Source organism: Moschus berezovskii, chromosome 9 (assembly GCF_049115385.1).
Source record: "Moschus berezovskii isolate FMDL1 chromosome 9, NW_MosBer_1.0, whole genome shotgun sequence".
Classification (NCBI taxonomy): domain Eukaryota; kingdom Metazoa; phylum Chordata; class Mammalia; order Artiodactyla; family Moschidae; genus Moschus; species Moschus berezovskii.
The window spans coordinates 107,400,940-107,428,590 of record NC_142468.1 but is presented as its reverse complement, the minus strand read 5'-3'; the positions used below and the strand labels follow the sequence as shown (position 1 = coordinate 107,428,590).

Genomic DNA, 27,651 nt, shown 5'->3' with positions numbered 1-27,651 from the left:
GAGTCGGACACGACTGAGCAACTTCACTTTCACTTTTCACTTTCATGCATTGGAGAAGGAAATGGCAGCCCACTCCAGTGTTCTTGCCTGGAGAATCCCAGAGACGGCGGAGCCTGGTGGGCTACCATCTATGGTGTCGCACAGAGTCGGACACGACTAAGGTGACTTAGCAGCAGCAGCAGCAAAGAGTATAATTGGAGAAGGCAATGGCAAGCCACTCCAGTACTCTTGCCTAGAAAATCCCATGGACGGAGGAGCCTGGTGGGCTGCAGTCAGTCCATGGGGTCGCTACAAGTCAGACATGACTGAGCGACTTCACTTTCACTTTTCACTTTCACACACTGGAGAAGGAAATGGCAACCCACTCCAGTGTTCTTGCCTGGAGAATCCCAGGGATGGGGAGCCTGGTGGGCTGCCGTCCTGGCATAATTTGAGAAAGAAGTCATTTCAAAAAGCATAAGCACAGACTGTTCTTGTTTTAATCCACCAGTCCTACACCACTTAATATGAAATGATAAATATTCAGCTCACAGTTTCGAGATAACCTTGAAGATTATTTTTTTCTTCCATTTTTCTATGGAAATGTCTTATGCTCAGGGTCTTATGTTTAAAAACATAAATAGAATTCATACTCACACAAGTTACTAGGTTTGGGGAATGAGAACATCAATCAAAAGAATCAATTACATGTTTTAAATCTATATAAATCAGAAAGCAGTATTTAGTGAAGATATCAAAAACACATTCTGCTTTTGAATCACAAAGTAGGGCAAACCACAATGCATAGAATCCTTTTTCAAAAAAAAGAGTAATATTTATTTATTTACCTGGAAGGATAATAAAATAAATCACAATGTATCCTTTATCTAGCTTCAACAAATAGCCATTCAGAGACAACTTTGTTTCATCTATAACTTCATTCATGAAGTTCCTTTGTACATTATTACAGAAACTACCTGAATATTTAAAAATGCAAATTCCATTTCAGATACTATATAACATTATGTCATAAGCTTCAAACTATTAGGCTGTAATTACTCTTATTTATTCGTGGTACAACTTAGGTAACTAAAAATGTCAGAATGTTGCCCAACCACACTTTCTAGACAATGACAGGTTTGTCATATTAAAGGACAGAAGCTTTTTAACTTTTAACTATCTCAGTCTCAAGAGTATAGAGAGCAGATCTGACATAACTTTTCCTCTATTTCTCAGTTATCATTACAAATATTCAGGTACTGTACATCATTGTGTTTTAATGGAGTGAACCATACTGCTGCCTTCTAAGCTCAGGGGATGTTTAGCAACACACTAAGTAACTCCAACTATAAGGCCTGAATTTTCTCTCTCAGCTCTTAAAATTATTTTCCTTCTGTCAAGCTCTAGACTTGTATAATTTATCTCATCATATTAGGTTTAATACACTAACTTCACAGAAACTTCACTTACCTTGGGTCTAAAGTTCGTAGTTGGACCCACATACTCATGCTGCGCTTTTACAGTACCCCAAGGATGATAAATTTTGAAGCATTCGTTGCAGTAGCTTGCACTGCAGTCCATGCAACTTTTTGTGGATTCTTGAGGTGGTGGCTTACAAAGGTCACACATAATGGCTGTGGCTGCCCTGGCTGCCTGCCGATATCTTTCAACAATAGTTTCCAAAGTGAAATTTCGAAACAGACCATTGATTCCCCGCTCTCCAAGATCCACATCATGCTCACAGCCAGGGCAAGGAAAAGTGGTTGTCCTAGGGGTCAGTGAATTGCGCTTCCAGCCTGTGTAATTAATATGTTCTTGTTTAGTTACATAGGTAGGAAAACGAATAGAATGAAAAAAAAAAGCAGTCATGTTTTGCAAAGATATGTATCTACATATACATTCCAAAAACACAATACTCAAAGTGGCTGCATATGAATCAGTTCGTGTACTGAAAATTCTTTTTTTTTTAATGGTTTTTCCTTGGTATACAAAAGATAAGCCCAAGCTACTAAGTTATCAAACCAAAGATTAAAGAAATTATTCTATAGTAAATCCCATATAAATTCCATATTAAATCAGGTATGTGGACAAAGCATACAATACTACACAGGGTCAAGATCTTTTGAAAGCACATAATTATATAAAAATGTTTATTTTCATACATCATACGCAAAGGAATGTGGCTTGCATTTGAATGAAAATATCCTTGGCTGATTGATAGGAACTGAGTTTATACATAAACGGGCAGAAGCCCTTAACCCAGGCAGGGTCCATGGATTGAATCCAGGAAGATTCAAACAGTCTAGTAAACTATTTGAAATTGCATGCAAAATTTTTTATCTATGTATCCACACATACTTTCTGGTTAAACAATCCATAGCACAAAAAAATAATTAAAAGAAATTTTAAAATTTTAAGAAACAATCAAATCCATAGCTTTGATTCTCAGAATAATACGTGACAACAAAATTGTTAAGAAGCACCACAATAGAGGGTATCCCACTGTAGTATTGTTTTATCTAGAAAATTCAGTAGGCAAAATCATTAGTTAATTCAGTGCAATCTATAAAAGAGTGAAAAGTTTATTCATAGACCTAGAATCTAGTGACTTTAAGAGGAACCAACCATTTAATATCTTCTTATGACCTGTAAAGAAGAATCATTAAGATTGTTTAATTCAGTAAGCCAAAAGATACATCAAAAATACTACAAGTAACTTTACAACACACTGAATGACCTTAAACATCACACCGTTCCTCAGCAGTATCCTGATTTTAACAAATCAAGAAACCAAGGCATGACAGTCCTTACCCACAGGTTCGCAGGAGTCTGGGGTGGTCTGTTTAATACAGGGCCATGCCTATCCTGCTTCCTCCTCTCCTGTATAAATCTAGTCCAAGCAGGTAGTCTTGGTTGCCCATAAAATAACTCCCTAAGTATAAACACAAACTGTTTTGGCTATAGCCTTCTTTCATACTACTATCCAATACCAAAAGTGAGTGGTTAAACTTAGTAAATCACATTTAGAAAAGGTCTTCAAACAGCTGTATTAATATTGCCTAGGCAACATTACTATCATCACTGAAGACTGTCTTAAAAGATGTCTGACATATCACTACATATATCACTACAGGTAAAATTTAGTGATCAGTCCACGGTATGAGACATTTGAAGTGACTTTACAACATGCAAAACGGCATTAGGCTCCCAAAGCTACTTATGCAACAAGCATGCAGCTGCATTATTTTAAATTTTAAATATCTTCAAAATTTAAAGACATTTTTAAACTTTACATTTAAAAATATACCCAAGAAAGCAGTCACGTAAAAATGCAAAAATCCTATGTAAAATATATTATTGTAATAATTCTAAAAACATGCAATATAGTATGAGATATTTCACACCACAGCAGGCACATAATAAAATAAGCAGCAGAACTATTTTTAAAACACATGCCAATGAAAATTTCATTTAGTGAAAAAACAAGCCAAATAATTCTGGAAGTGATACAGTGCAGTGGTCAAGTTTAAACAAATGGAAATTCATATTTAGTTACATGCTTTCACACATGAACTAGGTGATAAAAATTAAAATGGATAACTAATCTTAACAGTCAATGTTTTAAAAAAATGAATTACTGGTTTTATGAATTGAAGGTTGTGCTCAATTAAGTAATGGGGAAAAAACAAAAGTAAATTATGCCAATAAAATCATGCTTTAACATGTACACTGGTGACACCCAGATTTTGACCCTCATGTTCAGAAATTTCCAAAACAAGTTTTATCCCTTTTCTGTAAACCTCTTTTAATTTGTTTTTGCAATAAAAAAACAAGGTGTAAGACATCACACTGAACTTTTGAAACCAGACAAACTATTAAATCAATATATCTATTTTTCTAAACAGGTCTTAAAAGCTCTCAAAAAATTTTTATGAATACTAAAGAACTTTCATTTTGTCTGTCTTCTACCACCGTTTTCATAAAAATAAACAATAAAATATACTTCAGGGCAATAAAGAAAACAAGACAAATCTAAGGATATTCTGAGAAGTAAGCCAGATGGAAAAAAAAATCAAGTCAGTAGAACTAAGAATAAAACATAACAGAGTCAATATTTCTCTATAACTCTGCTAATACAGTAACTATTAACCAAGTGCGGCTATTTAAATTTACTTAAAATTTAATATAAAAAGTCAATTCCTTAGTAGTAGTACCCACATTTAAAATTGTCAATAGCCATTTTTGGTTACCATCTTGTATGGCACAGGGTCAAGCATTTCTGTGATCATACAAAGGTCTATGGACAGTACTACCCAAAAGCATGGTATAATGGGGGGAAGTAATGACATCTTAGAAAGGTAAAGCAGCAAAATAGGCCAAGCGAGACAATTTTCCAAGTCAGACTCCATTCATGGGGTTAATAAAATTTGCTAATTAGCTGAACACTGTCATTTTGCAGAATCAACACTTTCCTCCCCCTATACCTTTAACTTCAAAGACAGATTAAACCAGTTAAGCATTAAAAAAAAAGTTAAGCATAAACCATGACACAATCGTAAAAATGAAGACTCCAAAATTATTTCAAACTGGTTTATAGCAAATCCTCCTTCAAAAGTCATCTTTCCATCACATTTTCCCATTTAAATGATAAAAAACAGTAATAAAGCATTTCAAAATAGAGTATTTCAAAACAAAAATTCATCACAAATTCCAAAGCTATTCCAACTGTGTATCTTCTGCCATATTCTGGCTGCAAACAACTTCCCCACTGGCACTGCCTGGCCACATGGTGGACGGTACCTCCTCAGTTGACACCACATTGGATTCCTGGGGCTGTGCAATGGCTGCTGCCTTATGCGTCACCTTAATGCAGCCACATCCTGACCATCTGATGCCTACGAGTTACATTCTCCCTTTGAGTATTGGATTTTCAAACTGCAAAAACTTTTTCTCAACTACCCTCTGAATCAAAAGTGGGTAATGAGCAATTATTTTTTTAAGCAAACTGTTCCTACCTTTCCTCCTAATTATTAAGTTTCAACATTTCAAATTCTCAGGGACTCACTAAAGCCTAAAAGAGAATGAATTACGTGTGGTTTCTAGAAGTGGCTTAAGATTTTTAAATTGAGGCATGTAGAAGAAGGTGAGGAAAACAGAAAAGGGTAACATTTCAGGTGTTTATTTTCTCCACCAAAATTTAAGGTATCACCAGCATTTTCCCTCAAAAAAAAAAAGTAGCCAATTTTACTTTAAAGGTCAACTGGAATAAAAAAAGAAATTATTTTAATATGATGCGTTGGCCTACCTTTCACACAAAAGCAATGTACATTATTTATTCACGAATGAGAAAGACCCAAATGTTAAAACTCAGATCCCAAATAATTTAAAATATTAACAAAAAATACACCATATGCATAAACAAGCAAAGATTTATGGTATTTACCAAAATTATCAATAAAGTGAAACAAAGTGAAGTCGCTCAGTCGTGTCCGACTCCTTGCGACCCCATGGACGTAGCCTACCAGGCTCCTCTGCCCTTGGGATTTTCCAGGCAAGAGTACTAGAGTGGGTTGCCATTTCCTTCTCCAGGGGATCTTCCCAACCCAGGGATCGAACCCGGGTCTCCCGCATTGTAGGCAGATGCTTCACCATCTGAGCCACCAGGGAAATTATCAATACCTTTAAGCAAATTAAGGTACTGGCTTATTTAACCTCCCCAAGGTAGCAATATGGCTGTTAACTTAAGCTTTGCTCCATTAAGTAAATATAAAGCATTTTTAAGGCAACATTAAAGAAAACAGGAACAAGGGGATGTCTTTCTCTTTAAAAATATCCCATCATGGATACATACACGTGTGTGTACATATATGAAAAAATGCAAGCACTAATAATCAGAACTCCCTTTAAAAATATCAGAACTTGTTTGAAAATTTAGTCCCGTTGACCTTTAAGTCATGTCAGCCCAATTTGTTCACTTTCTACATGATTTTGAAGACTTGACCACTGATGATGATTTTTTTTTAATTTATCTCTATAAAGTTAATTTAAATCCAACACTATACTGCCTGCGGCCACACAAGCAATAAAGCATTTTCTACCTCTCCACCCCAAAGATCTCCGTTGTGATGCTGTGAACAATGAACAGAAAACTGGATTTAGAATTTAATCTCAAAGAGAAGATTCACAACATGTTAACAAAAGATAAAGCAGTAACTGTGTCCTACACATAACACAATTATTGAATCAACAGTAAAAAATGCATTCCTCCTGGTACACATGTAATTTATATTAAGCCACCAATGTAAAGCATTCATCGAGGCTATTTTATCACAGTTCAGAATTAAATACTGTTGGTGCAGCAATTAAGAGCCTATACTTTATCCTGTAGATTTGTGTTTTTAAGCAATCACACATTTGTGTTTTTAAATGGTTACTTATTGTAACTGTTGAAAATACAAAGTCAAAATAAAGTATCTTTGCTTGTTTTAAGTGACCAAAATCAGCACAGTAAATAAATATTACTAACAATGATTGTATCTTAATGACAACAGACAAATGGGACATGACAACAAAATGGGAGAAAAATCTTGTGTGTATATATATGACCAAAAACAAACAGTTATACAGCTTTTAGATTTTACAACTTAATATGCTAATGCTATATACATGAATCTTGCTCTCTTTTCAAGGCATCCTTTAATTTTAAAGTGTGTCAAATGAAACATGCAATGCAATTTGAAAGAAATACATGTGAAAGTGTAAGCCACATGTCATTTTACATTTTCCAATGTGTGTACACTCAGTCATGTCCAACTCTCTGCGACCCCACAGACTGTACCCCGCCAGGCTCCCCTGTCCATGGGATTTTCCAGGCAAGGATTCTGGAGTGGGTTGCCATTTCCTCCTCCATTTTCCAATAGCCACATTAAAAAAGTAAAAATAAACAAGTGAAGCTGATTTTAGAAATACATATTTAGTAATACAATACATTCAAAAACTATCATTTCAAAATGTAATCAATATAAAATTACTAGAGATATTTATGTTCATTTTTTCCTTCTAAGAGTTCCAAGTGTATCCCTCCATTCAGACTAATGTGTTTCACATGCTCAATAGCCATATGTGGCTAGTGTACTGGACAGACCTGGAACGTCTGCTGTGAAGGTACCAAGAGTACTAATACTCTTTCCTGAGACAGCCATCATATTCTGCAGTCACACCCTTCTCCCAGCTAAACATTCTTATGTCCTTTAATCATTCTCCACAGAGCAGCTTTCTAACTTGCCCCCTGTCAGGACACAATTCAGCTTAAAAGGGCTCTCCCTAAAGAAGAGGGAAGAACATATCTAGTAAATCTATTTCTGATCTCCTGTCCTGGAAAAAAATGCCATTATCAATGAAGATAAGCCATCATGGCCTGCTCTGTACAAATCTCACGGCAGGTGTTTGCCATTCAACAACTATGCAACACATATGTATTGAATGGCTACCAACTGCTGAGCTAGGTAAGTTCCTGGAAACAGAAACAGTTAACTACTTTTCATTCATATTCAAGTCTTAAGATTAAAAGCTTAAATATAATAATTTCATGAAATACACATGTGAGCTCCTAAAGATCAGTAAAAAATACTAGTATTTAACTAGAATCTCATTTAATGGACTGTGCTGAACATTAACATACAAACCGTGGATCTTGTTCGTCAATCAAGCCAGGGTCCCTTAATTATTCTCTAAGAATCTACTAACAGAAGATGACCTTTTATCTTGTAGAATGGTTTCAAGCTATCACCGTCTTTCCTTCCCTCCTCAGTACAACAGTCTCCTCTTAGGAGGAAAACATGAAAGTGGTGACTTCACAAAGAGCAAAACCCTCTCCACCCTCATGCACCCTGCACCTCCCAGTTACCCAATGCTCCCTTTTATGTACACACATACAACTTTTATGTGCGTAAAATATCCTCCAAGCAACTAGTGATTACCATTTAAAGAAAAATTCATGGATTTAAAATACCATAGTACCACTCTTAGAACAAATCTCCTCTTATCCACTCTCTAATGGAGCACACAGACACAAATACTGCCCAAGGAGATTCCATATCATAGCACAACCAAAAGTGATGACATTCTCTAACACGCAAATGAGGAGAAAAAGATCCTTTTCTGATTTTAAAAAAAAAGTGTTTTATTTTTGGGTTTGGTTTTTTTTTTTACAATATTAAAAAATTACTCCTAAACGAGAGACAGAGAGAAATAGAGTGGACAAAGGATGAAACTGGAAACTTCAAAGCCCAAACTGGGCAGAGCTGAAGCCCTGAGATCTGGTGCTCATGGCCACTAGAGGACTCTCCTCAAGAGGAAGGAAATGCTGAATGTAAGGCTGTGACATTTCTATCCAAACCTTTGCCTACCCTTGACTCTCACTGCTCATTCTGGCCCTTAATTTTACAATGGCCTTTTTCCCACTGATTTCAAATTAACTTTGATCTACATCAATCCTGTAATGGATGTTCAGAAGAAAAAAACACCATCCCAATAGTGTTGGAGAAGACTTGAGAGTCCTGTGCACCGCAAGATCAAACCAGTCCATCCTAAAGAAAATCAGTCCTAAATATTCATTAGAAGGACTGATGCTGAACCTGAAACTCCAATATTTCAGCCACCTGATGCGAAGAACTGACCCCTTGGAAAAGACCCTTGGAAGACTGAAGGTGAAAGGAGAAGGGGATGACAGAAGATGAGATACTTGGATGGAATCACTGATTCAATGGACATGATTTTGAGTAAACTCCCAGGGTTGGTGATGGACAGAGAAGCCTGGCGTGCTGTAGTCCATGGTGTCACAAAGAGTTGGAAACGACTGAGCAACTGAACTGAACTGAGATCTACTTCTATAAACTACTACAGAATTCCACTACTGTTTAGCTGATGTTCAAAATCGTTATTTTAAAATCTGGATCAAAAAAATGGCTGAAGAATAAAATGCAGTAGAATGTTACTAAATAACATTACTCTAAAAGGCTTCTACCAGGCATTACGCAGTCTCATCCTTTAATCTTGCATATTTATTTACCTATTACCAAACATAGAAGAGTCCCTAGTAAGTACTTCAGTAGTCCATCATTTCAACCCTCCTGTAAAGGACATCACAGGGTTATAGAACACGCCCTAAAATACAGACACAGTTAACAATGGGTTTAACACAAAGCTGGTGTTCAACATCCAATATCCACTTTAAATGAACATCCAAAGACAGTTGAAAGTTCATTCTGACATTTTAAAAGTTCATTTTAAGACAGAGATTCTTTTGTAAGTACAGTTTTAATTTATTCACCTGGAAAGATTAACCCCCAAAATGATGAAATTTCCCTTCTACAATTTTCTCTGAACATATAAAACAAGCTCCATCACCCGGTTCTACCACATACCTGGTCTGCTAATTCTGTCAATTTTATCCATGCTAGGGGAGGGAAGGCGAAGTCGAGGACTGCTCTGATTGGAGTTGTCAGACCCCACATCATTGAATGAATCATCAAGCATCAGTAAGAGCTCCTTCACGCATTTATGACAGATGCTATGCTGACAAGGGAGAATCAACGGGTGGGTGAACAGCTCCTTGCATGCTGGGCAAATGAGCTCCCTTTCAATATTCTTAATGGTAACCTTAATGAGAAGGAGAAATCAGAATAACAGGTTTTTAGTGTGTAAATATGTTAACTTGCTTATATCCCATGTATAAGTACATATATAATTACTACCGAAAAGAATTAAAGATTTTTTAAAATCTGAAGTTTCTTTTTGGGCTGTGAAAGTCTACACCATTATTTATCCACCCCCTCATCATCACATGGCCTAGAAGTGAGCGGACATGAGATGGCAAATATATATATATATATTTGAAGTATGAGAAAAATTAACATAAAATATTTGGCATCCATAATATTTCGCCTTCAGTGAAATTTTGAAAGTAGATTACTTTAATAAAAATAAGGAATATAGCACCAAAAAAAATACAGCACTAAGAACAGCATTATTCCTATTTAGCACATTAGCTCTGTAACTGACAAGTAACAGGAGCTGGTAAAAACTGGACTAGCCATTATGTTCCTGGAGCCTATTTGAAATCTACTTACAAGCTGAATTATCAGCAATTTTATACATTAAACGTGACCATTTTCCACATGCTGCAACTATAATGTACGTAAAATACTTGAGGTTCTCAGGCTGAATACCAAAGCAGTTATCTTGAAAGCACTTTACGAATACTAAAAGGGTAGGGAGGATTACAAAGAACCACTATAAATGCTCTCAATGGTACAAGCTTGCAATATTTTCAATGAGAAACACTTAAGACTCATCACAACTATAAAGGTCTAAAGACCTCATACCAGCTTTCCCATCCTTTGCCTGTGCAGTTTTCCCTCCATTGATCCCAAGCTTCAGGTGCTCTGAATCTATATTTAGCATCCTTGCAATTGTAATAATGGTACAACGTTAGTCAACCATTTCAACTACTGGAAACACAGAAAATTAAAACTGAATTAACTAACTTCTTTTAGTTAAATACAAACGTATGCGAGTCTATTCTCCTTAAAATGACACCAAGTGAGTTAATAATCCCTGACGACAGTACTTCAGCCAACGGGCTTTATCACTGTCAGTGGGTCGTGCAATGCAGCAGTTCTTGCTGCATCACTCAATAAATTATTGAGTAAAAGCCCGCATCACGTCACAGTTTTAGAAAATCTGGAAGATATCCACACTTCACATCAAAGAATACAGAATCTTCACATCCTGTCTCATTTCATAAAGAATTTGACATGTAATTCAAAGAGAAATATTGTCTTCAAAGTCCAAAACAGATTCTCACGCCCCATTTTATGGGAGGTTTACCTCTCACTGAAAGATCTAAAACCATTTCCACTTTTCTCGTACACAAAGCAGTGTACAAGCTTTCTAATCACGATGGACATAAAGCAATTCTTACGCAAAAGAAAAACGAGTGTTCATTTTACATGCATTGAAGGGAAGCAATCTGAGAAATTTTACATGCATTGAAGGGAAGAAATCATGAGAAATGTGGTGTGGTGGCTCCCCCAATTAAGCCAGTTCAAAATCAATGAGGTTCGACGGAAAACCAACAAGTTGAGAAGAACTGCACTGCACATCCCACTCCCTGAAACAAAAGCACTTGAACCCCGACAGCTGCCGGAGCAAGCCGGCCCCGCGCGGGCGGGCAGGCAAAGCCGGGGAGGAGCCTGCGCTCGCGGCGACCGCAGGCCGGGCTCGCGGGGGTCCGAGGGGGCCTCGGGCGCCGGCCCCGCCGGGCTGCGGGACAAAGGGCGGCGGGGAGGCGCCCGGGGCCGCGGCGGGCCCCCGCCTCCTTCAGAACTCGGCAGCCTGCGGGCCACGGGAGGGCCGCGCCCCAACTCCCCGAGGCTCTCAGGTGGGCCAGCGCCGCGCCCGAGGGCGCCCCCTCCTGGGCCCGGCTGACCGCGAACCCGCCCCTCCCCTCCCAGGGGCAGACAGGGCGCGCCCGGGGCTGCGGAACCGGCCCGGGACGCGGAAGGCGAAGGGGAAGCGGGGCCGCCGCACGCCCGCCCCCGCTCCTCGGGAGGCGCGGCTCCTCCCGGCGCAGGGCAGCGGGGACCGCGCCGCCCTCGGGATGGGGCAGCCGCCCGCGCCGCTACCCACCAGCGAGTCTGAGCCGTCCCCCTCCATGGCAGCCTCCCGCCAGGTGTCATCAACGGCAGGGCCCCAGCAGGCAGACGCGCGGCCCGGGGCAGGCTCTAGCGGGCGGGTCCCTGCGGCGGCAGCCGAGCCTCGGTTCGGAGCCGGAGGGCGAGCCGGTCAGCCAGCCCCGGCCAGCGGACCGACGCGGGCAGGAGGCGGCCAGGGCGGACGACAGCACGGGCGCGGAGAGCGGAGCTCTGCTCCTGCGACGGCCCCGGGAACCCAGGCCCGCGGCCGGCTGCGGCGGCGGCTCCTGCGGACTGCGGCGGGGCGGGCGGCCGCGCGGAGACCCGGGCGCGGGCCGCGGAGGGCGGGGCGGGGCGGGGCGGCGGCGTCGCCCGGGCGACAGCGCCCACCGCACAAAGGGGCGGGCAGGCCCGCGGCCGCGCTGCGGGCGGGTGTGGCCCGCCGCGGGGTTCCCGCGCTCCGCCGCCGCCTGGGCCGGCTCCCCGCCGCCCGGCGCGCCCGCCCGAGCCGCGGCCGAAGCCCCTTCCCGGCCGCCCCGCGCGCCCGCCCGAGCCGCGGCCGCAGCCCCCGGACGGGGTCGGGAGCCTCGGAGAGGCGGAAGCGAAGGCGGGGAAGGGGCGGCGGAGGCGGAGGGCCGAGCCGGGGCGGGGCCGGGGTGGAGCGGTCCCGCGGCGCCGCAGCCGCCTGCATCCTGGGCCGCTTCTCCGCGCCAACCCTCGGCTCTGCCTTCGGACGTCCGCGCCTTCGGTAAAGCGCGCCTCCAGCCTCACAGACAAGCACCGCTTCCTGACTCTAGACGGGTCGGCGGGGCGAGGCCGAGCCCAGGCCTCCTTCCGCGTGTCGTCGCGCCGGAGCCGCGCGCGGCGGGGAGGCGACCAGGGAAAGAGCCGGCTCACAGCGCCCCTGCCCGGGCCGGGGTTTCCCCGAGCGGGTCCCTGCCCCCGCCCCTCCTCCGCGGCCCGAAGCGCAGGGCGAGCTGCACGTTCCCTAACTGCTCGCCAGGCACTCCTGCTCTGCTTCTGCTTTGACATACACACCAGGGCGCGGCGCCGTCGCGCACGGCACGTTCTTGCCAAGTGGCGCTTGGACACGCCGCAGGGTAGGGGTCCCTCTCCCTGGGCACTGGCCAGGAATTAGAGGCGGCAGCCTTCCTACCCGACCTAGGGTGTGCGTCCCGTCCACGCCGCCGCTGCTCTGCGGGTCCCTGCCACCCAGCCCCGGCATGGAGGGTGCGGGGAAATGGGGACAGGTGGTCCTGAACTGCTCCCGCACCCGCTGGTGGGCGCGCCCAGCCAGTGGCCAGGCCCCGCTTCTGCAGCTTTAAGACCAGCTGCGCAAAATTCACCTGCTGAAGTCCAAGCGCGTTTCCTCCAGTTTTCAAAACAAATCGAAAACAAATGAACCTGGGGTTCTCGAAAGCCGCTTTGTTAGATCACGCCCCTGCCCTTCCAGCGGGCTAAATAATTCCATTCTCTTATGCATAGACTGAGAAACAGGCGCTCTAAACAGCTGGGCGAGGGAAGGCAGAGCTGTAGCGCGGAATCCCGATTAGGTTTTGACACGCTTCTCACTTTTATTTCCTATTTGGGACGAGTCTCTCGCTGTGACCAGTTCCGCCGTCTTCCCACAGCACTGTCAGCAGAGGTAGCCTCTTCTCCAGCCGACAATTAAATGACAGTGTGGCAGGGTACAACTGAGAACAGCAATGGCCATAGCAATGGTCTTTAATGGAATGCCCTCAGTTTACAGATACGGTGCAGAGAGGATGAACACCTCACGGAGTAGTGCCTGGTTGCGTGGCTTTACAGGCTGGAGTTGAGGCTGCTTCCTCCCCACGGGGTCTGAATCGTCCTAATCCGGGGGAACTGAGGAAAATAAATGCCTGCGTGATTTAGTAACCTGTATGATGTCCGACCGGAGAAGGCAATGGCAAGCCGCTCCAGTACTGTTGCCTAGAAAATCCCGTGGATGGAGGAGCCTGGTAGGCTGCAGTCCATGGGGTCGCTAAGGGTCGGACACGACTGAGCGACTTCACTTTCACTTTTCACTTTCACACATTGGAGAAGGAAATGGCAACCCACTCCAGTGTTCTTGCCTGGAGAATCCCCGGGATGGGAGAGCCTGGTGGGCTTCCGTCTATGGGATCAGACAGAGTCGGACACGACTGAAGTGACTTAGCCGCAGCAGCATGATGTCCGACACCATGTTCTCGTATAGATTTTAAAAGGCTCAACTATTAATAAGCATTATAAATCAGTTTCTGTTTTTAATTATGGTCTTTGGGTTCAATAATTCCCCTGTCGCTCTCATCTTACACCACCCCACTTGAATAGTGCCTTAGTCCAAAACGAATCAGTTAAAGTACAGACTAAAAGAGATCAGAAGGTATCGTTAACATGAACTAAAGAAAAAAACTGTAGAGACAACATTTGGCTGAAAATAAACTTGAAAGTTCTTCCATTATGCAAATCAAATGCCAATGAGTTGCCATTTTCCATCTTATTCCCAAAGTTCAAAAGTTACCTCAATACACTTGCTTGAGAATGGGGGAAACAGGCACTTTCAAACATTTTTATAACAGTGCAGATTGGTTTGGCTTATTTGAAGGGAAATTTTGCAAATCCTATCAAAAAATTTCAGTGCTTCTACTTTGAAGCAATTCCACTTCTGATAATTTTCCCACTGAAAGACTTGCATGTGTGCACAAAAACGTGTATAAAGATCTCTGAGGGACTTTATTTGTAGAAATTAAATATCTACCATTCATAATGTACATTCACACCATGGAATACTATTTAGCAGTTAAAATGAATGCACTGATGAGAAAGGACTTCTAAAATAGTGTAAAAACAAACAAAAAAAACCCCATATGGATTCTGTATGTTGCCACTTTGGCAAAAATAAAAAAAAAAAAGACAAGCAGGCATATTGTTTATGTACACAAATAAGTAAATAAAAATGTTTGCAATAGAGCACAAGAAATGCTAACAGTGTTGTGAAGAAGTAAGGGGATGAAGGAGGTGTGGGAGACACTTTCCGTCCACATTGTGTTGTTTGCACTTTATAATATGTACCTATTTTAGTTCTAGAAACTTTTTAATGTAATTTAACCCATAACTGTTTTTATACTTATGTAAACTCATCCATATACTTTTAAAAGCAAAATAGGGGAGGGTGAATATTGTAAGAAGATAACAAATTTGAAAACCACCAGTCTAAACTAGCACTCTCCACCTACCTAGTCATTTCTCTTTCATGGCTGCCATGCTTGGGGTCATATCACTTTCTCCCAACATCCATCCATCTCAGCCTCCCAGTTATCAAAGCTAACCAAGATCTTTCTCAGTTGCTCAACTTAAAATCCTATGGGTTTGGGGATTTTTAAAAACCCTTCTCTCTCCTTTCCCCATACTTCTCTCTGACAGCCTTCAAATGTTCTTTCAGAAACACAAGAGTCCAGTATTGTATGGAGGGCCTAGAACTACCATGCTTCTTCTTAGTAGGTACTGGGAAGCTTTTGAAGATGTTTAAGTAGGAATGATAGAAAAGATGTGTTTTGTTTTGTTTTATAAATCATTATTCTCCCAATTTGTCCTGCATACACTATCCCCTGGTGCCACCTCCCCCTCAATTTGGAGTATCCTAGTACCTTCTTTTCCAAGTTTCTTTTAAAACATGTGTCAAAATTCAACACAAGGAAGCCTGTTCCACGTCTGTCATCCACTCGGTCCGTTGACCTTTATACTCCCCATTAATGATGTCTTAGGCTTGCTGGCATTGTGTAATTGCTGTTCTATCACAGGGGTGTGAGCTGTTTCGAATCTGTTTCATGAAGTCCAAAAGGACAATTTCTCCTCCTTCACCTGCTAACAACCACCACTCCCGAAACACACACACACACTGACACACATATTATTCAGGTCTGGTAAAATAGAGGCCCAAAAAATGTTCATGAGCTCACACTTAAAATATAAACCCGATACCCTTTAGGCTATACACTATTCATTAAATTAACCAGCTCTCTTTCCACACTGATTCCTAATACCCAACAAGAGATTAAATTCCAGGCTGAGTCAGGTCCTAATGGCCATGGTGTGTATCTCGGTCAGTGCCATGAGGCCCCACTGGCTCTTCATCTGTTCAGTCTGAGGTCAAACAGCCAGAGTGCCATTCTGTGAGTATATCCTGAGCAAGAAGAGCAACCAGGTGACATGGCCAGCATACTCCTAAACCTTGCTCCTGTTTGGAAATGGCCTGGGTTTTCAATAAAGAGAGCCCTGGACTTAGGATGTGAGGAAGGTGGCAATGAAGTCAACTGCAGGGCATCCCAGTAGATTGGCACATGCACTGTCTGTGCTGCTGGGTACCAGGAAGTTACAGGTAAAGGGACAATAAATGACATTTACCACTTATTGACCTAAGTCTCTGACAGGCCAAGCTCACCTGTCATAAAGAGTTTCTATGGTAACGACCTCAGAGGAGAGGAGTCCAGCCAGCAAGGAAGTTCAGATTTCCCCTGGTGGGCCAACTCCTGCTCACCTTTCAAGCTGCAAATCTAGTCTCCATCCTCATGAGTCCAGTTCTCACTGATCAGTTCCCCTTACTCTGAGCTGCTGGAGCACTCCCCTTACTGCTCAGTTTAACACGATTACATGCTCTTATTCCGTACACTCATGTTTGATGTTTTATAAACTTTATCTCCCCGTCCATTTCATGCTTTTGTTTGTTTAAAAGAAAATCCAGGAGGCATTCATCAGCTAACTGGTAGCATCAGTCCAACAATTTCAGGGTTGGTAGGAGGTACTAGAACTGATGCTAAAGCTGAAACTCCAATACTTTGGCCACCTCATGCGACGAGTTGACTCACTGGAAAAGAGTCTGATGCTGGGAGGGATTGAGGGTGGGAGGAGACGGGGACGACAGAGAATGAGATGGCTGGATGGCATCACCGACTTGATGGACATGAGTTTGAGTGAACTCCGGGAGTTGGTGATGGCCAGGGAGGCCTGGCGTGCTGTGATTCATGGGGTCACAGAGAGTCGGACACGACTGAGCGACTGAACTGAACTAGCACTGCCCTGGTAGACATGTTCCCATCAATGACAGGAGTGTACTGGCTGTGTAACTGGTAGACACGGGGTCCTTTAGCCAACGTAGGGTGAACATCAAAATACTTAGAGACTGTTAGCAGGTCCCTTTAACTGCATCTCACTATTCCTATACTTAGGGTTTCCAGTTTTAGCAAATAAAAACATAGGACACCCTGATAAATCTGAATTTCACATACACAATGAACTTTTTTTAGTATATCTCAAATATTGAATGGGATATACTTAGATTAAAAAATTGGTTGTTTACCTGAAATTCAAGTTTAACGCTACATCCTATATTTTATCTGGCACCTCTACCTTCCATTGTTAATGATCATAATTTGCATATAAGGTGTCTCAAGACCAAAACCTGTTGTCAAAGTAAGTAGATGTAATAGCTTTACTTACTGAAGGCCTATTACGTGCTAATAACAGCATTAGGAACTTTGCACAAAATATTCATTTAATCCTTGCAATAACCCTGTGAAATAGGTATACTTCCCTTCAGAGGGGACATGTAACAATGCCAACTTCTCTCCAGCTTTATCCAGAGATTAAGTAATACCGTCAAGGTCACACACCTGCATACCAAGAGCTAAGATTCAAACCTGAGGCTCACTCTAGCCTCCCTACTTTAGCACTGCCCACAGGTAAGCTTCTAACATGCAATTTACAATTTCATAGAAAATGTGATTAAACATTTTTTGACAAAGTCATTTCACAGAAAGTTTTTCCCTCCCAAATTATCTTTGAGCAATATAGAAAAAACATCAGAGGAAAATTCTAATATTTACAAAATCAGCTGTTTTCAAGTGATATTGCTAACACCTATATCTTCTCTTTGTGTTCCCTCCTCCCCACAACGCACACACTTTACCCAATCCCAAGATATAAAAAAATATTTTAAAGAACACTTTGCAGTGGATACAACCTTAGTATTATCACCCAGTTTAGATTCAGTTGTGTAAGCAACTATCTATTGAGTCTTCAGAAACAGATCATTTGGTGGTATTTTTGTTTTGGTCCCAGGAGATGTTTAAGACTTCACATTAGTCTAGATTTGAGGATTTTCTAAACGTACTTCTTTCAGTGTATAAGCATCTTGTATGAAAGCAAATTTTGTGTTTATAAAAGTTCTTCAATTCTTTGTGCGACAAAGATATTCAAAATTAAAAGTAATAATTCACCAAGGAATGGAATAATCACCGCTTCTCTATTAAAATGTAAGCTTTCCAAAGCCTCTTTACTTTGCTCAAACTATCATACTCTTTGGATGTGCCCTAACAGTAACTATTGAACTGTAGGAAATAAGTGCTTTCTGGCTATGAATACATAAATATAAATATGTTTAAACTCTAAATAAAGATATACACTAAATATAAATTCTTCTAGGTTTCCTGTCATCAAGTTTTCATTATATTATTCTAGAAAAGTATGCAATGGTGTGGAAAAAATAAATGTGTGAAGATAATAACAAATTAAATAAGGTACATCTTTCTAGAGACCAAAACAGTTTGAAAACACTGCATTGTGTAATGCTAGATTTTGATCACAGATTTGGAAAGCTCTCTTTTAGTCCAAAGAGATGAGTTACAGAAGAAAAACAAAACCACAGATTGGGAGAAAATATTTGCAAATGATCATACCAACAAGGGATTAGTCTCCAAAATTTACAAATAGCTCATGACACTTAACAGCGTCAAAACAAACAACCCAATTGACAAATAGGCAGAAGACCAGACATTTCTCCAAAGAAGACATACATATGGCCAAGAAGCACAGGAAAAGGTGTTCAACATTGCTAATTATTAGAGAAATGCAAATCAAAACTACAATGAGATATCACTTCATACCAACCAGAATGGTTATTATCAAAAAATCCACAAACAATAAGGGTGGAGAGGGTGTGGAGAGAAGGGAACTCATTTACACTGTTGGTGGGAATGTAAATCGGTACAGCCACAATGGAAAACACTATGGAGGTTTCTTAAAAAACTAAAAATAGACCTACCATATGACTCACTCCTGGGCATATATCGAGAGAAAAACATGATCTGAAAAGATACATGCACTCCCGTGTTCATTGCAGCACTGTTTACAATAGCCAAGACATGGAAGCAACCTGAATGTTCACAGGTTGACCGAGGAATGGACAAGAAAGGTGTGGTACATGTATCAATGGAATATTACCCCGTCATTAAAAAGAATAAAATAATGTCATTTGCAGCAACATGGATGGACCTAGAGACCGTCATACTGAGTGAAGTCAGTCAGACAGAGAAGGAGAAATACCACACGACATACCTTATCTGTGGAATCTAAAAAGACACGATACAAGTGAGCTTACAGAACAGAAAGAGACTTGCAGACTCAGAGAAGGAGCTTGTGGTTTCTGGGTAAGGCAGGCCAGCGGGCTGTACAGGGGAAGGATCGGGGGAAGGGATAGTTAAGGAGTTTGGGATGGACATCTACACACTGCTGCTAAGTCGCTTCAGTCGTGTCCGACTCTGTGCGACCCCACAGACGGCAGCCCACCAGGCTCCCCTGGCCCTGGGATTCTCCAGGCAAGAACACTGGAGTGGGTTGCCATTTCCTTCTCCAATGTGTGAAAGTGAAAAGTAAAAGTGAAGTCGCTCAGTCGTGTCTGACTCTTAGTGACCCCATGGACTGCAGCCTACCAGACTCCTCTGTCCATGGGATTTTCCAGGCAAGAGTACTGGAGTGGGGTGCCATTGCCTTCTCTGCATCTACACACTGCTATACTTAAAAATGGATAACCAACAAAGTCCCGCTGTATAGCACATGGAACTGTGCTCAATGTTATGGGGCAGCCTGGAAGGGAAGGGAGTTTGGGGGAGAACAGATACATGTGTATGTATGACTGAGTCCCTGTGCAACAGGGACTGAAACTATCACGACATGGTTATCAGCTAGGCCCCAATACAAAATATGAAGTTTTTTTGGAAAAAAAAAACCAGCAAACTTCAGAAAGTGGCTTCCAGAAATGGTACAAATTTCTGTGATAGTGAAATATAAGGAGTCCATTTACACTGATTTTTAAACCTCTTGAGAATTATCATAGGTATCACCCATGGAGTGTTGTTGGATGAACAGAAAGACCACAATGGTAGAGACCACAGTGTACTTTAAATATTAAAGTAATCGTCACAGTAGAGTCAATAAGCTGATCAAGCTCATCATGTGGGTTTTATGTTACCCTGAGATGAAAGGCTTACCTCCCACATTCAGAGAACACAATAGCAGGCTAATTTAATTTGAAGTAGACACAAAGCAAACTGCTGCCCCTGGGAAACGCAGTGGATTCGAGACGGAAGTGAAGTAAAGTTTTCGGTAAAGTTTGAATATTTTGCAATGACCATATATTAAATGTTTTAAAATTTTAAAGCCATCAGAGAAATGTGAAAGAAATTATGATGATGGTCAACCCACTGGTCCCAACTTTGAAGGAAGGGGAGGAAAGGGGAGGAGGCAGAAGACAAGAGCCTCAGCTCTTTCGTTTTAAACTTCACGAACCTGGTGTGATTAGATCCATTTCCTATTACTCTTTACACTACCAACCTGAGCCACAAGGTGGAACCTAGCTTCTCAGAGGAAAAGAAAGCACATCAAACATCAAAGGTCTGTTAGTCCATGACTAATGCTTAGGAAGGTATTCAGTGTTCAAATCCTGTATAATCACATATACGAGGAGGGTGTAAGCAGAACTGGGAGGAGCAAAGTTGTGAGGAAAGAGGGCAGAGAAGAAGCTTGAGTTGTAAGCGTTAAGAGGCTACTCCTGACCCCCTCACTCCACCAGATAAAAGGCAGAGACCCTGCTGTGACAGCCCACTTTCCCACCCCAGAGATTCTACAGGCACACCTGCCCCTCTGACTCTGGAAGTCAGCTGAGCTCACGCCTCTACTTCAGCTTCAGGCCCATTACTGAAGAGGGTCCACCTAGTGGAGAGTGAGGCAGAGGAATTCAGTGGATAAAGTCAGAAGGTTCTGAGCTGTGTTTCCACTACAGTCAGCATGCTGTGAAACACAGTGCTAATTGCAAGAGGCTCCTTGTCTCCACCTGCCTTTATTATAAGACGGTGTAAAGGTGCATTAATGATTCCGCCCTCCTTGCCCACTTAGTGTTTATGAGAAGTTCACCTGCCTGCTTCATAATCACCTGGGATGTCAACTTGCAGATCCCTGGATCCTACCTCAAAACTATTCTCTCCTAGTATCAAGTGTTGCCTGCTTACTGAAAGACAGTATTAGCCAACGAATACAATTCCGGCTAACTCTGAAGAATATCTCAGCACCAGGGGCCTAAACTGACCTCTCAGTCATTCTGCTCCTGATCCCATCTAGGGTGGTCCATTTATTTTGTAACCAACAAAAGGCATCCTCCTCTCCTGTCTGGTTCCTGGGCAACCAGGGTCCTGCTGTGTGCTTTAGACAGGCCAGGCTCGCCCCCTGGAAGCTAGCCTCCTCGCTCAGCACTTCCTTCTGAACTTCTCTCCCCAGGGTCGATCCTCCAGAGGGTGGGGAGTGTTGTGGTACGCACTCCAGACCGGGGGTGGGGAAGGGAGGTGCTCGTGGCCAAGGGGAAGCTGTTTGGGGCAACAAAGTGCTTGGAGATGCTGGCCAGCCTGTCCCTATGCGTGTGCTGGAGGCCCCTCGAAGTGCAGGATGGAGCCTTGGGACACGAAACAAAGTCGAACCGGTGCCCTCCGTTTCTGCTTCTGCTCCGGGGTGTAAATTGCAGGGATGGCCTGCAACACTGACTCTGCTAAAGAAAAGTGAATAAGCATTCTGTTTTGGGTGATTGTATTCCGTGTTTGCACAAGAGAGAGAATTCAGGAGGCCCACAGTTAGCCCGGGACCCTTTGGTCGGGGAGGACGTTGACCTGCTCCCCATCTGTAGGACTGTCTGGCCTGAAGCATCCACGTTGTTGGGGTTGGTGAGATATAAGACTCATGTTCCAGAGGTTCACAGCACAGCTGCAGATCATCCTTCTTTTCATGATGACCTTGCGCAGAGCATCCTTTTCTCGTCTGTGCCATAACCTTTTCTGGAAACTCCAGCTGCAGAGGACAAATGCAGACGCCGTTTCTCGCTTTCTAGGCACAGGCGAATCCCGGCGGGCCGCGCAGCGCGCCACCTTCACATTTCCCAGTTCTTCCTGCCTGTAAACCACATAGGAGCCTCTCCAGGCACTTTCTCAGATGTAGCTCGGAAGGCAGACTCCGGCTAGGCTTTCCGCTTCAGCGAGGCGCCACTCCGCCCGGCAGAGGGCAGGGCCCCCAGGCGCCACCGACTGCGCCAGCCTGGGTTTCCAAAGGACTCCTAAACAGGTGCCTGGCTGAAACCCGGCGCCTTCGCATCTCCCTCTCCCCTCCAAAGGAAGGATGCCTCAAATGTTCCGGGCCTGGGACAACGGCGGAGGACCTGAAAACAGCAGAGCTGGGCGAACCGGGGTTCTGCCCCTACTTATGTGCCGTAAGGTCGAACTGCGTGAACCCGATCCCACCCTCATAGCCTATCCACCGTCTGGTCCAGCCTTCCCTCCGCGCTCTGCGCCTGGACAGACCAGGTCAACCACACGATGTCAGCCACGCTTAGGAGCCTGGGCGCGTCGAGGAGCGCCCCCTGGCCAACGCCCGGCCCTCCTCCCCATCTTCGCAGGCTGAGCCCTTGCCCCTCTCGGTCCCCAGAGCCCCCGCCGTCACCCAGCTGGCTAAGTCCTTTTTGGCCCATTTCAGAGATGCCGCGCTATTAATGGGGGTGGAGAGGGTGGGAGGTCAGACGTCTGCTTTGCTTTCAGCAGCGGCTGGGCGTCCTAGCTAAGAACACGAACCTGGGACTCCAGTCCCGCCCTCCCCGGGGGCTGCCAGCGCCCGGGACACCTGCAGCCACAGGCCAAGTAGTGCCCGGAGTCGGGGGCGCGGTGGGGTTGGGGGGCGGAACCCAGGCCGCAGCTCCGCGCGCCCCGGCACTTACCTTGCCTCTGGCTAGCAATTCCATGATGTAGCCAAATTCACTAATCTCCCCCGACTCAGACATGGTTAAGATCCTTCGCAAACTCTGGAGGAAGAAGCCGGTGCACCGAATTTGTCCTTTTTCTCTCTTTTCTCTGTTTTTAGCCTGAGTTTTGCCAAGCGCCCCGCCAGGATGCTGTTAACGAGGAAAAATGAGAAAGCGACGGGGAAAAGCAAAAGGCGGAGTAGGGTGGGAGGAAGGCCATGGAGGGCTCCTGGGCAGCCACGACTGGCGTTCTTAGCTCAGGAAAGGGCGATGTAACGGAACAAACGAGGGCGGCGGCGGCGGCCGTGAAATCCACACCAGGCGGAGCCCGGCCCGAAGGCCCCGCCTCCCCGGGGGTCGCGGCCCGCGCCTCCCGCCCGGGGGTCGCACGGCCGCGGAGACAGACACCCACACAAAAACGTGTCTGCTCCCGGCGTGGCGCCGACCCAGCCCCGACACCCACTGGCTGGTCAGAGCTGTCCTTTATCTGATGCCTGAGACGGTGGCCATCCGGAGCCCTTCCTGCAAGGCCCGGGGAAAATCTCCATCCCACTGTCTGGAGGTGTGAGGGCAGAGAGAATGAATTCAGAGCAGGCACAACAAAGGATCTGGCTGACAGAGCCGGGGAAAAAATAAGTGCGGGCCCAGGAAATCGCAACGCCGCATCTCAAGTCAGCCTTCCTGAAATCCGATAGGTAACAAAGACCAAGCCAGCGCTCCTGAGATGAGAACAAACACCAGGATTGTATTTTAAACACACAAAGTGTGTAAGGTCGATTATATCTCTATATCCTCTTGATACTCAACTTTCCTTTAATTAAAAAAAAAAAAAGACGATTCTGGCCATCAAGGTGTGCTTCCTGGATAAATATTTTCACCCTTTAGCTACTACTAACTCACTTTCCAATTGTTTTCATTTCATGGAGTTAAACATTAAGTGCCGTGTTTCTCACATTTTATACTTCTTTTTTAAAATAGCAGCTCCCCTAGCAGGCTGTAGCTGAAACTGGCCTCTTAGGCTTCTCTCTGCTTCACTCAAACCTGACAGTCTTCTTTGAGAAGAAAACTTGGCTGAACAAAGTCAGCTCTACTCTATTCCTTCACTATAGGCAGTCTCTTATTTTTCTTGAAAAGGAGAAAAGTGATAAGGGCATGAACTTTTCTCTAAAAAAAAAAAAAAAAAAGAAACACCTTTCTTCTCTGGCCCAGAAATCCAAAAGTATATAATGATTTCTCTTTTCCCTACATACTTCTCCATAAAGCTCTAACAACGTTGCCCCTTTCTTCCACCAGAACTTTGCTCCTTCTTCAGTGAGTTACTTCCCTCTCCGCCTTTTTGTTGGTGGTATTACTGTCCTCTCTGAGTTGGTGCTGATCCCCTCTTACAGCAAGCAGCAAAAGTTAATGTGCTGGGGGTTCACAGTGAGGGCTCAGTAGGAACTGAGAAACAAGCATATGTCTTGCTGATAAGCTTGTCCTTCTCAGGTTTTGTAGAACCTTGGTATGTCCTTTACTTCCATAGGAAAAGCTAGATACAGAATTCAAATAAGATATATAGCATTCATGAAGAAGGCAATGGCACCCCACTCCAGTACTCTTGCCTGGGAAATCCCATGGACGGAGGAGCCTGGTAGGCTGCAGTCCATGGGGTCTCTAAGAGTTGGACACAACTGAGCAACTCCACTTTCACTTTTCACTTTCACACATTGGAGAAGGAAATGGCAACCCACTCCAGTGTTCTTGCCTGGAGAATCCCAGGGCCGGGGGAGCCTGGTGGGCTGCCGTCTATGGAGTCACACAGAGTCGGACATGACTGAAGCGACTTAGCAGCAGCAGCAGCTGTAGCATTCATGAATGGATTCCTCCAATACTTGATGCTAAGTCGCTTCAGTCGTGTTGGACTCTGCGACCCTATAGATGGTAGCCTGCCAGGCTCCTCTGTCCATGGGATTTTTCAAACAAGAATACTGGAGTGGGTTGCCATTTCCTTCTCCACCAACATCTGATAGATTGCCAGAAAGAGGTATTGCTTTAAAAGTGACAGTTTTTTCACACCCAGAAATAATAAAAATCACAATGTTAGAGCCAAACAACCAGTCTTGTGACTGCATGACACACAGGAAGGAGGAAGGAAGAGACAAAAAGAAGTCTGATGCCTCTCTTTAGAAAGCTTTCTCCAAACCCCATCCAATGACCTCCGCTTACATCTCCCTTGTGAGGACTGGGACATGTGTCTTTATCCCTAGCTACAAGGAAGGCTGAGAAGGTGATGCTTTTACTCTGGGAACACTGCCACTCTAAACAAAATCCAGGATTCATTAGTGAGGAAGAAAAACACATGCTGAGTAGGCAACTCTCCGTCTCAGCCACCCCTGGGGTAAGTCCACTCAGTTTCCCGCGTTTCAATTTTCTCTTTTGTAAAATGACTGATGTTGAACTAAACGGTCTCTAACCTCTTCATGGTCTCAGTGCTAGTAATATCTCCCATTCAAGGATCCCTTTGCCACCTGGCAGCTGCTTCTCTTCCCCCCGCCCCCAAAAATGCTATTAAAAAAGATCGTCCACCCAATCATTTGCTACTAGGAAATACTTCAGGCACAACATGCTTAACAGTTGCCTGAATTACGCCCCCAAGACCAAGATGGGGCTGGGGGCAAGGTTCTTATAATCAGCTGCTGTAGAGGCAGGGAGTGAAACTGCCCATGAGAGTCTAGATAGGTGTCCACAAGCTGAACACTGAGCATTTATTCATTCAGATGCCTGGCGGTATTTACTGCTCTTTATTTAGTCGGTGTGTGAACAGAACCGTTCCAAGATGCGTTTGTGCGCTTACTCGCTCAGTCCTGTCCGACTCTTTGCGACCCCATGGACTGTTGCCCACCAGGCTCCTCTGTCCTGGGGGATTCTCCAGGCAAGAATACTGGAGTGGGTTACCCTGCCCTCCTTCAGGGGATCTTCCCAACCCAGGGATCGAACCCAGGTCTCCTGCATTGCAGGCGGATTCGTTACCATCTGAGCCACCAGGGAAGCCCTTTCAAAGATGAGGGGCATACAAAATGAAAACAGCATTAACACTTCCCCTGACGTTCTCTGTACGGACTTCTAAGACACAGGGTTAGGCACCCAACAAAAGTTGCTTTATTATTTCTCTTACTTCTAAGAAGACAGTAGGATTAGTATACAAAGTAATATATAACTTCATTCTCCAGAGAAACCAAAATTAAGAAAAAAGTGAATTCACATTTCTCAAAAATAATAAAGGTAACAAGGCAGGTGCTGCTTCACAGGAAACTTACCCACCTAAAAGGAAGATATTTAATAGAGGGGTTACATGATGTGTGAATTTTTCACACTAAGAAGTCTAGCAATATTGAAGAGTCCCTCGCTGTGGGAAATCTAATTGCCAATTTCCATATAATGGACATAACTTTTCACTATAACAGCTTGACTGCCATGTGGATTACTGAAATAATTGTAACCTACAGAGAGCCACAGGCTTCCCAGGTGCCACAAGTGGTAAAGAACCTGCCTGCCAGTGCAGGAGACAGAAGAGACGTGGGTTTGGTCCCTGGGTCGGAAAGACCCCCGGAGGCGGGCGTGGCAGCCCACTCCAGTATTCCTGCCTACAGAACCCTGAAGCAACTGAGCACATGGAGAGAGCCACAGATTTTAGCTTCATTTTCATCCAAGACACCCTATTTTCTCTTCCCTGCAGTAAACCACATAATACAATAGTTTTAACAAATAACACAAAAATACACATTCCAATTTTTTTATGGCTGTGGACACAAACAAATAATTGTACAAGTTTAGAAGTTGAAATCTATGATGATGATTGTTTAGCAGTTTGACTCAGAGACTGGAATTAGGAATATAAAAATATCTTGGTTTTAATAAACTTGCATATTTACTTCAGCAGTCTTTATTTTGAGTACAAACATATTAATAAAATATAGCTTTCTGACACAAATGCATCCAAGCACCTATACCCAGAAAGGTCATTTAAAAAACAATTTTTAACAGCTTTATTGAGGTATAACTTACATACCATAAAACCCACCAATTGTAAGGGTACAATTTAGTAATTCTTATTAAATTATGGAGTTATGCAGGTATCTCATAATCTATTTCTAAAACCTTGGAATATCTCTCCGTTGATTGAGATTTTCTCTAATTTCTCTAGCTGTGCTCTGTAGCTTTTAGCGTTCAGATATATTGCACTGCTTTTGTTAAATGCATTGCGGAGTATCTTGTTATTGTGAAAGAAATTGATTTCTTAATTTCATTTGGGGTTGTTTCTTGTTTGTACATAGAAATGCAACTAATAATTGCATCAATGGCAACCCACTCCCATACTCTTGCCTGGAGAATCCCATGGACGGGGGAGCCTGGTGGGCTACAGTCCATGGGGTCACTAAGAGTCGGACACGACTGAGCGACTTCACTTTCACTTTTCACTTTCACGCATTGGAGAAGGACGTGGCAACCCACTCCAGTGTTCTTGCCTGGAGAATCCCATGGACGGAGGAGCCTGGTTGGCTGCAGTCCGTGGGGTCACTAAGAGTCGGACACGACTGAGCGACTTCACTTTCACTTTTCACTTTCACGCATTGGAGAAGGACGTGGCAACCCACTCCAGTGTTCTTGCCTGGAGAATCCCAGGGACGGGGGAGCCTGGTGGGCTGCCGTCTATGGGGTTGCACAGAGTCGGACACGACTGATGCAACTTGGCAGCAGCTGCCAGCAGACGGTATTTTGCAATGTTGTAAAATTCATAATTAGAGAAAGTTTTTTTCCTTCCCAGTTTTTATACCTTGATTTTTCTTGCCTTATTGCTCTAGTTAGAACCTCCATTATAATACTGAA

The 27,651-nt window shown here is 43.7% G+C and overlaps 1 protein-coding gene and 1 pseudogene across 4 annotated transcripts in view; both read right to left on the bottom strand.

Moving 5' to 3' along the window:
• TRIM36 (tripartite motif containing 36) overlaps positions 1-12,180 on the bottom strand; it is a 31,567-nt gene extending 19,387 nt beyond the window's left edge. Inside the window, exons 1-4 of one of the 4 annotated variants that reach the window (XM_055436321.2) lie at positions 11,671-12,180; positions 9,405-9,639; positions 2,605-2,625; positions 1,450-1,775 (exon numbers count right to left, since the gene is read on the bottom strand). In XM_055436321.2, the coding sequence (XP_055292296.1) occupies positions 1,450-1,775; positions 2,605-2,625; positions 9,405-9,639; positions 11,671-11,697 (609 nt within the window). In that variant the 5' untranslated portion in view covers positions 11,698-12,180. Of the gene's footprint in view, positions 1-1,449; positions 1,776-2,604; positions 2,626-9,404; positions 9,640-10,364; positions 11,338-11,670 lie in introns of those variants that run through there. The other 3 variants (XM_088840136.1, XM_055436322.2, XM_088840137.1) reach the window with 3 other exon arrangements.
• A 1,044-nt stretch (positions 12,181-13,224) lies between these two features.
• LOC148776996 (E3 ubiquitin-protein ligase TRIM36-like) lies at positions 13,225-22,824 on the bottom strand (annotated as a pseudogene).
• Positions 22,825-27,651: the final 4,827 nt, after the last annotated feature.